The sequence below is a fragment of the Vulpes vulpes genome, chromosome 12, assembly GCF_048418805.1.
Source record: "Vulpes vulpes isolate BD-2025 chromosome 12, VulVul3, whole genome shotgun sequence".
In the NCBI taxonomy this organism is placed as follows: Eukaryota; Metazoa; Chordata; class Mammalia; order Carnivora; family Canidae; genus Vulpes; species Vulpes vulpes.
In genome coordinates this window covers 88,142,533-88,155,918 of record NC_132791.1, presented here as the reverse complement: position 1 = coordinate 88,155,918, position 13,386 = coordinate 88,142,533, and the positions used below count along the sequence as shown (strand labels likewise).

General features: G+C 35.2%; 1 protein-coding gene across 1 annotated transcript in view; it reads right to left on the bottom strand.

The window, feature by feature from the left end:
- Positions 1-13,386, bottom strand: part of RANBP9 (RAN binding protein 9) — a 93,858-nt gene that overhangs the window by 18,132 nt on the left and 62,340 nt on the right. The window contains exons 6-9 of the mRNA XM_072729104.1: positions 6,261-6,445; positions 3,443-3,555; positions 1,993-2,101; positions 481-671 (exon numbers count right to left, since the gene is read on the bottom strand). Coding sequence (XP_072585205.1) covers positions 481-671; positions 1,993-2,101; positions 3,443-3,555; positions 6,261-6,445 — 598 coding nt within the window. The remainder of the gene's footprint in view (positions 1-480; positions 672-1,992; positions 2,102-3,442; positions 3,556-6,260; positions 6,446-13,386) is intronic.

Sequence of the window (13,386 nt, the reverse complement as noted above, 5' to 3'; positions counted from 1 at the left end):
GAGAACTGTAGTTAGGAAGGGCGAGGAGGAACAGGGCCGGGCAGAGCAGATGCTGGCAGGAGGTGAGCTGGGAGGGGAGGAAAGCTGGCAGCCCAGCGAGGCCTGCTGACCGGTGGACTAAAGCCGCCACGGCCATGGCGCCACTGTTCACCGATGCTTCATTCCGACAGAGCTACCTTTTATCTTTACCAAATGTCTACAATTTCCAGAGACAACCCGAATATTGACCTTTGTTTATGAAGATCTGCTTATAACGTATTCTCAGAAACAGCTCTCATCCAAGTTACCCTCTTGGTAGTAACAACACACGAATCTGACCCACTTTACAATTTTTCTTCCAGAACATCCTGAGACCAAGTATGCACATGTGTGAAACAGCTACGTGGAAATGTCCAGATTTTTTAAACTATTTTTTGGGGGGGTTCAAAAGTATAAACAAGGGTAAAAACTTAAAAGTACTGTCATAAAACTGAGCCTCACCAGAAAAATGTGCAGTACTTCCTTTGCCTGATGCTAAATTGTGGATGTTCATTCCGTGGCTGGGGCTCATACTCGGACTACTGAAAGGTCGAGGACTAACTGGGTAACTGTCTTGAGATTTAGGACTTCGGCCTCCCAGACATCGTACTTCACTATCTGTACCATTCACCATTTCTATAAACTGACGCACTCTAAAAAAAAAGAAAAGACAAAATTTACTGAGATAATCTCAAATAGACAAATAGACAATTTTGACATTTGGCTTACAAAGGGTTTCTGGTACTTAAAAGAGGTGAAATATTAAGCTTAATAACACATGAATTTTAAAATAACAAAGATTCAGAAGGCCAATAAAAAAAAGTCAAATTATGATGGCTATTATTAAAAAAAAGATGTAGACTTAAAAAAAAAAGATGTAGAAAAGTATTGGCAAGGATGTGGAAAAACGAGAATCCTTGTACATGGTGAGATTAAAATGGCACAGGGCTATAGCATTCTGAGGATCAAATTTGTCAAAAGATTAAACAGATTATATATATATATACACACACACACACAAGGTATATGTAAGTATATACACAGTGTGTGTGTGTGTGTATATATATATATATATTGTGTGTGTGTAGGTGTGTATATATATATGTGTGTGTATATATATATATATATATATATATATATATATATATGAAATATATATATACACCCAACAATTCTATTTCTGGGTATATACCCTAAAGACCTGGAAACAGGGACTCCAGTGGATATTTGTACACTCCTGTTCATGGCAGCATTATTCACAATAACCAAAGTGGAAGCAACCCAAATGTCTATCAGTTATTCAGCCTTTGAAATGAAAGAAATTCTGACATATGCTGTAACATGAATGAATTCTGAGGACATGTTGCTATTAGGAATAAGCCAGTAACAAAGAACAAATATGTTATGACTCCACTTAGATGAGGTACCCAGGGTAGTCAAATTCAATTTCACAGAGACAGAAAAGTAAAATGGTGGTTGCTAGGAGCTGGGTATAAGGAGAAATGGGGAGTTCGTTTCTCTGGGGATAACGAAAAAAAGTTCTGGAGATGGCTGGTTGGTGACAAATGCAGAACAGTGTGACTATACTTAATACCATAGAACTGTGTATGTAAAAATGACAAATTTTATGTTATGTACATTTTACCAATTTTCAAAATCACACAGACTTACAATAAGGTACTTTCCAGGAAGAAAAATGGATGTCCATCTCATAATTAAGATTTTAACATTTCTGAACATAACAGCTAGCATAATAGAAGAGCAAACACACAGGAAAAGATCCCATCTGCTTATAATCAACACAAGTGTTTTTTTTATATATATATATAATCTGTTACTTGAATGTGCTATATTACAAAATTGTATGTAAATATCTGAAAAAAGGTGAAACAAAAATTAAAACTATTAAAGCATGACAATAATTCTGATTATACGTAACACACACATAATACAGTAACATTTTATTAAACTCACTTTAATGTGAAAAGGAGATTAGGATTTCTTTCAAGTAAACTTGGGTATAACTGTTGTGTTGTTTCAATGGCTTCTCCCATTCTCCCTGCTAACACCAATTTCTGAATTCCTATTTAGAAAAAGAAAGCAAGAGATTGATTTTTTTGAGTAGAAACAAAATAGTGGGCCCTCAAAAAAAAAAGTCAGTAAAAAAAAAAAACTTTAAATTATTGCAATTAACTTCCATTTTTCTAAAATCTAGTTCCTATTAGGCAATCAAGAAGAAATTTCATACATACTAAAAATTAGAAAAATAAGTACTTCACAGAACTATTTTTAAAAATCACAAACTAATATACAGGTAATACAGGAAAAACACCTGTTAAGCAATACTGAAGTATTAACCTCTAAGATTAAAAAGATAGATGTGTTTATATAAATGCCTAGAATGTGGTGCTGGGTTCACAGAATACTTTTCCCAATCTCATCAAGTCACACACACTAAACAGGTACAGCTATTAATATGTCAATTATACTTCAATAAAGTGTATTTTTTAAAGATCATAGCAAACATTAGAGATAATATTCAGAATGTCTTATCAAATACAATAACCTTTAGCTCTCAGTACTAAGAGAACATTGGCTTTTGAGTAAGACCTGAATTCCCCAGATATAGACTGAGTGTTCCCTGTGTGTTGGATATTTGTTAAATTAGATGACGAGGATGCACAGAGTAAGTGATTGTCTCCTGTTTGCCAGAGCTCAGAGCATAGTGAGAAAGACAGACAAGCCTATGATTAGTTAACAACACAATGTAATTAGTGTTATTATAGCAAATTTGACCTATAAAAAAAATTGTTTCCAAGCATCATGATTTCACCCATCACCTGTATTTTGATGCCTATCCTCTCACCAAGTCATCCCCTCCCTAATGGACTAACTGCACCGCATTTAGGAAGGCTAACTGTGGAGGAGTGACATGCTGACTTGCCCTTGGTAGAACAGGCCCGACAGCTCTGGCCACAGTACTGGGACCCAAGAATTAAAATTTAAGATCAATACTATCTTAAGTTTAGATAGCAATTCAAATGCAAAGATTTATATTTCTTTTACATATTATCTTCACCAGTATCTAATCATGGGACCACATTATCTACTAAAAATTTTTTTGTTAAATGTTTACTTCCCAAAATCTAAAGCAAACATTTAAGGGGGGGAAAAAAAAGGTAAACATTTCTTATAAAACTATCCCCAAAATATCTTTCTATATCCAGAATGCTAACACAGTCTGAATGTGAGTGTTTTTTAAATTGGTCTTCAAAAATGTCAATGAAGATTAATTTCAGAGGCATCAATTTTAAGTTAATATATTTGAAATTTTTTTAAATTAAAAAATATAATTTCCAAAAATCAACAAAATCAAACCTATAATCTGAAAACAAGTGTTATCCATGCACCACAGGGTCCTTACTTTGTCTATTCTTAATGGAAGCTAATTCTTCTAGAACGGTCTGGTCTGTAGATCTGGCAAAGGCCTCTGCTGTGGCACAGTACCCATGGTGGACTAAATAAGATGAAACCATTCTTAAAATAAAAAGAAGAAACACACATCTTTTAGTCAAGAGAATACAGGCTTCATACTACAACTTACATAAAACAAGATCTACTCTGTTGTTACAAAACCAACCTATTCCCTTAAAATAAGGCTTTAAGGACCTCAATTTTAAAATCAGTTAAAAAAAGAATCATTTTGTTCTAGTCATGTATTTCCAAAAAGAGAACTGCAAATGCCATGTTAAGAGTACTCTCCCTAAGAGTAACTGTCACAAGAGAAGAATCCCTGACAGACTTGATTCTTGGTTCCCCATTATCCCCAGGGTCCTTTCCTGTCACTTCCCATCCTTATATTCAATATTCAATCCTCCTAACCATAATTTCTGTTTCACCTTTAATTATACAACTTATCCTAGTGAAATGCTGGCATTTTCTAAAACACAACACTTTTTAAATAACAGATTAATAACTCTTTGTGTTATGGAGTTCAACTCCTTTCTTTCCTTATCAGTTGCATGGGATAGGATCTCCAAGAGGTGAACACAGGTGAACGGGAGAGAGGCTTTTTCAGAACAAAGTCTATGAGGGTGATAATACTAATTCACGAAAAACAGCCCTTCTGATCCAAATCAGTATTACTGTACATGAAAGATTAGTTACTCAAAAGTGATTTACATGGAAGTGCCATGCTTTCAAAGAACAAGTTTGTTGTTTTTCAAAGTCATCAAGTGGTCAAAACACATTTACATCTAACTGCAAAAGGTTAAAGAAAACTTAAAAAAAAAAAGGTTAAAGAAAACTATTGACTCAACAATATTAACCCAAATATCCAATATATCCAAATATTCAACTCCTAAACCTGCCGCCATCTGGCACTACTAACACCCTATCAGAAAATGGTAGGAAGCAGTGAAGAGGGATGGAGGGGGCAGCAGGGAAAATCTCCAAGAAACAGATTTTGCATTTTATTTCATCTAATTGGTCAAAATGATTTACAAAAGTAGGGAAGAACTTTTTAAAATGGACTTCCTAGGAGGTCACGGTGAGTATCAGTTTTAGAAAGAATGGGGTGGTGGCCCTCACTGGACTCTGTTTACAGAATTAAGATAAATGACGTTTCCTCTACTACGATCCTGCTATGATCCTCAGTGGCAACCATTTTTAAAGCGCGAAAGGGAGGTGACCCCAGGAGAGCAACTTATCGTCACTCTAACTCATGGAACTATGAGGTTTTCAGCCAGGCTTTGCTGTTCTGTCAGCTGTGCCGGCAAAAAGTACCAGTGCAGAGGCTCTGTGATACCAGATGATAATAGCTCCAGGGAAGAAGCATGTTTTCAGAATCACCATCATGTCTTCCAATCATTATCTCCTCCAAAAAACACACACAAAGATTTATTATATCTTTAAATGTACAACTGTTCAAAGCAATTACACAGACATTTAGGACAAATTGTCAGATTCATGGTATCTGAAAGTCTCTGCTATTTTCTTTGATGAGATGACAGCAGGGAAAATGACTATTTAAATTTACTTGTACTTATTTGATTTTTAGGTCTGCACTATTTCAAGCTTTAAGAGCTACCACTGAGTACTACTGACACCCAGGCGTCATCTCCAGCCTTTTAGCAAAGGTACAATCTAAAGAGTTGACTATCATAGGACTTACGTTTTCCTGCTGACTTCCATCCCAATGAAATTCTACTTTTCCATAAAGAACGAGTTGAAATAAAGGTTGTTCATTTTACAATATACTTTTATTGATACCCACTGTTTGCTCTGCTATCACCTACCCATTCTGTACCATCGTTATCATGAAATCCTAAGTATTTATCCTGCTTTTAGGAATCCTCACTCCATGTTCATAACTATTTGGTCTTCACTCCTTTTGCTGTCTCTTAAATGTCTAATAATAATATATAAAAATAATTAGTAAGATTTAAAAACCCCTTCAACTGGAGGCTTGTGGTCAGATTTCCCTATATAGAATGAAGACAACTATAATCTTCTGGAATCTACATGAAAAATAAATAGATTTCACAAAAAAGGGATCCTAATAATAATAGTAGCTGAAATTATTCTTAGAGTGACCCAATTCACTGGAAAACTTGAGTCAAATCTTGAAATACAAAATATACATACAAGTCTGTATTCCAGTACAATAACTATACCATTATTTTGATGCTTATTCCTACTAATATTTCTTTTCCCCTATATATATTTGAACTACTGCTGAACACAGCCAAGTTCATGTCCGAAACCCACAGTTCCCGAGTTACACAATCTAAAATATCTTCCTGAATTTATCTTTGCATTAACACTAAAAATAAAAGAATCAAGTAACCTATGTAAAGCATTAAATCCTATTACTAAGGATAGCAAATGAATTAACTAAGCAATCTTGAATCACTTTATTTCCTCCACCAAATTAATTACATCAGACTAAAATACATTTTTGTATGTGTGCCACCAAATAAAAAAATTATTTTTAAGTAGAGTGAATTATCTTTTATAGAGATTAAAATATAATCAACACATTAAAATTATTAGAATATGTAAAAATCATTTTTAATTAAGAGTAAATTATTTTATAGATTTAAATATAATCAATGATACACTAAGATTATTAGGATATAAGTTAGATTAAAATGCTTCAATAAGTATTTTTATGCTAAAAGAATATTTGATAAAAAAAATATATTTTGAATAATAATGTCCATTCACATTTCTTCACTTACTTTTGTATCATGGTCTGCCATTCGCCTTCCCGATCTCCAATAGGAAACCGGTCTATCTGTGCCTGTATTTTGGTTCTCCACTCTCGCATGTAGTCTTCTATATCAAACACAAAAGGATGCTGCCCAAAATTGGCATCAACAACTTCTCCTGGTGTTTGGAGCCCCACGGTAGGATATAAATTTGGCTGTAAGACAACACATTTCACTAGCATCTATCTATCCCTTTTATATTAAAGACTTCTTCATTCTTTCAAATGTTATCTTTAAAATAACAGAATTTTACTTCTTGAATAATTTAAAATCGCAATCAAAACTAGTAGAGAAAGAAAAATAATCTAAATACAATTAAAAGCAAATATTCTAAATACAAATAACTTAAAATAATCTAAAATAGATTATATGCTGGATGAAAAATACCATTTCACCATGAAAAATATAAACCAACCTTAGCCACCTATTTTATTTATTCAGAAACTGGGGGGGAAAAAAAAGAAACTGTGTGGCATTATGCTTCTAATAAACAAAAACACAAGTCTTGCTCTTCAGATTATGTCATTTAATAGATATAAAGATTTAAATTTCAACAGGTAACTCGGACTTCTCTTTCTATATATAATATGTATGATGCATGTCTTGCACATGAGGACTAGTGAGTTACCACAGAAGCACAATCCTAACTGGGCTCGCACTACTTTAAGTTCATGGATTTCATTTCTCTGTACATCTGGCATGCCATTAGAAAGAGACTGTAGTAAGAATGTAATTATAAGCAAAGCACGGTGCCATTAGAGTGGGGGATCTCTTTATAAAAGCAAATGACTCAAATGCACATATTTCTGAAGAGAAAAAGGATTCAAATATTCAAATTCACAGAGAAATGCACTTAGATATACTCCAAGATTTTGAGGCTAAACGATCAAATTTAATAGCTTCAAGTATACAAAAAAATACACAAGTCCTTTTGGCTCTATCACTAATTGTTATATCTAAAGGGGGAATGAGTTACTGAGTGTCTACTAAATAGCAGGGTTTAAGCATAATAATAATCCTGTGAAATAATTATTGTTTGCATTACAAAGATAAAGAAATTGAGGATTGGGGATAATTAACTTGCTCACAGTCTACATTATGACAGAGGAAGAACTGGAACACAGATTTAATCTGACACCAGAGCTAAGTTTAGGTTTTCTTCCTATAAACTCCAAATCCTACTTTATCATCATTCTCTGTCTTTATGCCTTATTTTTTTTTTTTTTTGCTTTAATGGTTATCACAAGTATTTTCAGCACAAAATCAGGTAAAGATTGAGAGGGCATAATTTGGATATAAACATAAGAGGCTTAGATTTCACAGCAAAAAGCTAAGAGGATGTATTTAAAAACTGATCAATCAAGCAACCAAAATCAGAAACAAAAGGAATACTGTGTCAAAATACTACGAAATAGAATTTATTTGGGAAACAAATGGTAATGCAATGTATGCAAATGTTCTGATTCTTAATCAACAAAACTAGCAAATTCTTACAATTTTAAGCTGGAGAGACAAGTGAGATACTTGTTATAACCCTCTCGTTTCTGACACAGAGAAAACAGACCTAAAGAGTCTGAGGGATTTATCTAAGAGCACACAACTTAATGACACACATAAAGCAATTATTGCAAGCCTCTCCATTTCTAGCACAGTATTCTTTCCACTAAACTCCATTACAAGATTATGACATACTTTAAAACAAAAGTATATAAAGCCAAAGACTCTTAATAAAGATAACAAGAGTACAAGGCAATCCTGTTTGTTAAGCAGAATTTATAATTCTGATATTTGGCATTGCCCAGAGATGCTTTAAAAATAGTTTGCTACTCTAAATTTTCCTGACACATTCAGGAAAATAATCACATCCACACTATAAAAGAAAATCAACATTCAGGAGTACTGATAAAATTGTGCCATAAAAAAAGTTTAAAATTTCCCTATGACAAAATATGCCATTAATGTCAAGACAAATGGATTTTATCGAAAAAAAATCCACTATACATATAAGGATCAACATTCTCAATGTAAACAATATTCTCACAATACAGGACAAAGATTAACAGACCAATTCAATTTTTTTCTTTTTTTTTTCCTTCAAAATTTTTTAAGTAGTGACATATATACAAGCAATTTGAAGAAATATAAAATGACAATGAAAATATGCAGAAACATTAACCTCACTCAATTTCCTAAAATACTAATCAAAACAAGAATTTTATGCACATTAGATTAAGATTTAAAAGACTGAAAATACCCAATGTTGACAGAAGGTTGAGATCATATAAGCCCTCTCATCCAATGTGCACAGAAATGTAAACTGATATAATCTTTTAAGAAAGAAATTTGGCAAAAATCTATTGAAATTGACAAAGCAATTTCACTTGTGAGAATTAAATCCTGCAGAGAAACAAACATGTGCAAAGATATATGCCCTGCAGCACTATTTTAATGGCAAAATATTAAAAAGAATGTCCATTCACAGGTGGTATTACATACCATATTCATTGAAACTCAGACTCTAATAACTGTAAGATATACCATTATTTTAGGTCTAAGAAAAAACACGGCCCATTAAATCTGACAGGCCATAGATTCTAAGAAGCACTCCCATTTCATAAATGTCAAAATATGAAAAGTGTACATCCTAGAAATTGTGGTAGTACATCATAAAACAAGCTATTGTAAGAAATGAGTAAAAATGTGTATACTGATACAGACAGAGGTCATATATATTACTAAATGAAGAAAGCAAGCTAGAGACTACATAAACTATGACCCCACTGTAAACACTTAAATAATGGACAGACCTGCTAACAAGTTTAGAAACAGACCTGGAAGGATGCGCACTCATCTCAACACTTTGTGATTATAAGAAACTTTTCTTCTGCATAATTCTGTATTTATAAAGATTTATTATTTGAATACTATACATTGCTTCTGGAATCAGAACACGATAAAAAACTAGAACTGGTAAAGTCAGCTGGAATCAATGAAAAGTAACTTTTTTAAGGCTACTCAACTTTAAACCTGAAGAACTGAGGAGAAAGGAATTAGCCATCGAGGGGCTAAACTATACATTTTAACTTTTTAACGTACTAGACTACGGATATCTAAAAGTAGGAACAATTCAATAGTTTTTAGCATAATCACAGAGTTGTGCAACCATCACAATTTTACATTTTCATCATTCCAAAAAAGTAACCTCCAACCTATTAGCCATCACTTCCTGCCCCCCATCCCATAACCCTCGAAAACAATTAATCTACTTTCTGATCCTACAGCTCTACCTATTCTGGGCATTTCATACAAATGGAATTATTTATATAATATGTGGTCTTTCGTGACTGTCTTCTTTGATTTAGCATAATAATGCTTACAAGGTTCTTCCATGATGTAGCATGAATCTAGGTTATGGATTTATGTAAAACAATGTTTTCCATGAAAATTTCTAATACATTAAAAAAAATCACCCCTTCTTTTGTAGAATCAGACAAAAATAACTTACACCTCTTATGTTTTGTTATAAAACAAAAGATCTCCTATTTTCTATTAGCCTATGAAAAATATAGACCCTATAAAGAACTCATTAAACTCAACAGCAAAGAAACAAACAATCCAATCATGAAATGGGCCAAAGACATGAACAGAAATTTCACAGAGGAAGACATAGACATGGCCAACAAGCACATGAGAAAATGCTCCACATCACTTGCTATCAGGGAAATACAGGTCAAAACCACAATGAGAGGGGAATCCCTGGGTGGCTCAGCGGTTTAGCGCCTGCCTTTGGCCCAGGGAGCGATCCTGGAGTCCGGGGATCGAGTCCCACGTCGGGCTCCTGGCATGGAGCCTGCTTTTCCCTCCTCCTGTGTCTCTGCCTCTCTCTCTCTATCATGAATGAATAAATAAGTAAATAAGTAAATAAATAAATAAATAAATAAATAAATAAATCTTAAAAAAAAAAAGAAAAAAGAAACCACAATGAGATACCACCTCACACCAGTGAGAATGGGGAAAATTAACAAGGCAGGAAGCAACAAATGTTGGAGAGGATGTGCAGAAAGGGGAACCCTCTTGCACTGTTGGTGGGAATGTGAATTGGTGCAGCCACTCTGGAAAACTGTGTGGAGGTTCCTCAAAGAGTTAAAAATAGACCTGCCCTACGACCCAGCAATTGCACTGCTGGGGATTTACCCCAAAGATACAAATGCAGTGAAATGCTGGGACACCTGCACCCCGATGTTTCTAGCAGCAATGTCCACAATAGCCAAACTGTGGAAGGAGCCTCGGTGTCCATCGAAAGATGAATGGATAAAGAAGATGTGGCCTATGTATACAATGGAATATTCCTCAGCCATTAGAAATGACAAATACCCACCATTTGCTTCGAGGTGGATGGAACTGGAGGGTATTATGCTGAGTGAAATAAGTCAGAGAGGGACAAACATTATACGGTCTCATTCATTTGGGGAATATAAAAAATAGTGAAAGGGAATTAAGGGGGAAAGGAGAAAAAATGAGTGGGAAATATCAGAAAAGGAGACAGAACATGAGAGACTCCTAACTCTGGGAAACGAACAAGGGGTGGTAGAAAGGGAGGTGGGGGTGACTGGGTGACGGGCACTGAGGGGGGCACTTGATGGGATGAGCACTGGGTGTTATTCTATATGTTGGCAAATTGAACACCAATAAAAAATAAATAAATAAAAATACAGATCCTAAAAATATTCAAAAGCTAAATATATGCAAAATCATATTCTCAATAGCATAGTTTTGTTCTATTTTAAAGATGTTTTCTAATGAAAATGAAAGCAAATAATGTATCTATAAAAGGTAGATTTCAAATCAGTCTACAGAACTTGGAAAAGAGCATTTTAAATGAGAACAGCTTCTGTAACAAAAGGAATTCACCTAATCCTGAACTGAATTAGTTTATAGATGGACATTTCCCAAACTGGTAAGATGGGCTGGGGAAGATCATTTTGAAAGAGACATAAGGTTTTCAAAGCCGTGTAAACAGCCTAGGTTTCATGGTAAGTGCAATGGTCTAGATAAACTTTTTTTTTCCCTGTAAATATACTCTTTACCAGGATTTAATGCTACAACTGGCTAGTGGGAGATCACACACACAGAATATATAAACACTCCTATGGTGGGGCCCTTAAGGGAAAGACTAACTTTCTCTTTCCTTTTTTAAGTAGCAGAATGCTGTGCTGCATGTGGAAGTCCCAGAAGATCTGAGAGTCATAAAAATAAAAGCTCTCAGAACCACTGTATTAAAAAAAGAAAAAAAACCTTGCAACAACCTCCATAACCACCACTTTACCCACTGTTGTTACAAAGCTGAGTATTACTACTAAGTAACTATAGACAAGGCAAACAGTTAACTAGTGATTCCAAATGGGACAAAAATAGTCAGAAGGCAACACAAAAACAGTCAACATGTCTATGACCTGCTTAGCCTCTTCCAAATCACCACCACTTCTACAAGCGAGGAACAAAAGCTCATAAAACATCTGCTTGCTCCAACAAGTTGGTTTTACTTGCTTCGGGCCACAAAAAGAGGGGGAAAACCCCCAAACACCCAACCAGCAGAGTCCTTCAGCCAAATGGAAAGGAAACTTCACTTGTTAGTTCTGAGCCACTCAGACCTGCACTCACCAGGAGGTAGTCATGCCTAAAGCCTCCCCTCCAATAAGCACATGATCACATCTCTACTTGTCCACTCACAGGTGTGATGACTAGTTACTTTTCCTCCCTTTAGATTGACTTGTTTGCTTGCTACTGAGTCATTCTCATCAGCAAATAAACATGGTGGTAAATCAAAAAAATCTTTCCTTGCCTCCATTTCTGCCACCAGCTACTGTATCCCACTTGCTTCCTCCCTACTGCAGTGGAAATCCTCCCTGAGGTTGTCCCTACTTTGTCATTTCCCTCCTCCCATTCTCTCTTAAACCCTCTCCGATTAGGATTTCTCCCTCCCTCACTGTGCTGAGACTCTGTCAGAGTCACCAGTGACCTCTCCTCTGCTAAACCTGCCAGTCAGTTCTTGGTCCTTAGCCTACATGTTGTAACAAAGGGGCACCTGATGCAGTTGATTACGCTTTTCTTCTAGAGATGCTTTCATCACTTGGCTTTGAGGACACACTCAGTTGTAAAGTCTTGCTCATTCTCAATCTCCCTCTGCTGGTTCCTTCTCTTCTCCCAAACATGCACCACCGCTCTTCTCGGCCTACACACTCCCTTGGGGATGTCATCCGATCTCAAGACATTAAACACCGAAATGCCAAGGATTCCCAATTTTTGTCTCCAGCCCAGATAACTGTCTCAAATTCTAGGCTTACACAGCCAACTCTACACTTGGTAACTCCATTTAACTTATCCAAACTGATCTCCAGATCTCTCCCTCAAAACCTGCTCTGCCTATATACAGCCTTCTCTATATCAGTAAGTAGCATCGCCATTCCTTCCATTCCTTAGGCCAAGAATCTCGAAGTCCTATCCTCTTTCTTGTATTTTCACATCCAATCCATCAGAAAATTCTCTTGGCTCTAAGTTGGGATTTTTTTCAAATCATATTTATTTTTATTTTTGAATTTAACTCTTTAATCTACCTGGAACTTACTTTGATATAAATATAAGACAAAATCCTAAGATTACACACTTTTTCAAAGAGATAAACACATGTTCCCCTACTGTGTATTAAATAATGCTTCCTAGTGAGTATGCTGATTTCAGACTCTGAATCTTCCTTAGCTTAGCAAAGTTGTCGTCTACTATAACTTTGATTTTTTTCTAGAATTATTTTCAGGAATATTAATACTCTATAGATTGGATGACTATTCTCTGCCTGTGATTCTCCTGTCACCTCTCTCAAAACATCTCTGCAACTTGAAATGTGTCTTATGAATAGTGGCACCGTACATCTGCCTACTTAGGCAGCTGTCCCTGCCTACACAGATGTGAATCTGTTGAAGAATAAGGTCTCTGAAAACTCTAGAACTTGACTGTTTTTTTTTCCTGGTGGAACAGCTGGTTAACTGCCACCTCTAAGACACTTTAGTCAACAAGCCATGTATGAACCACCTAAGAAGGA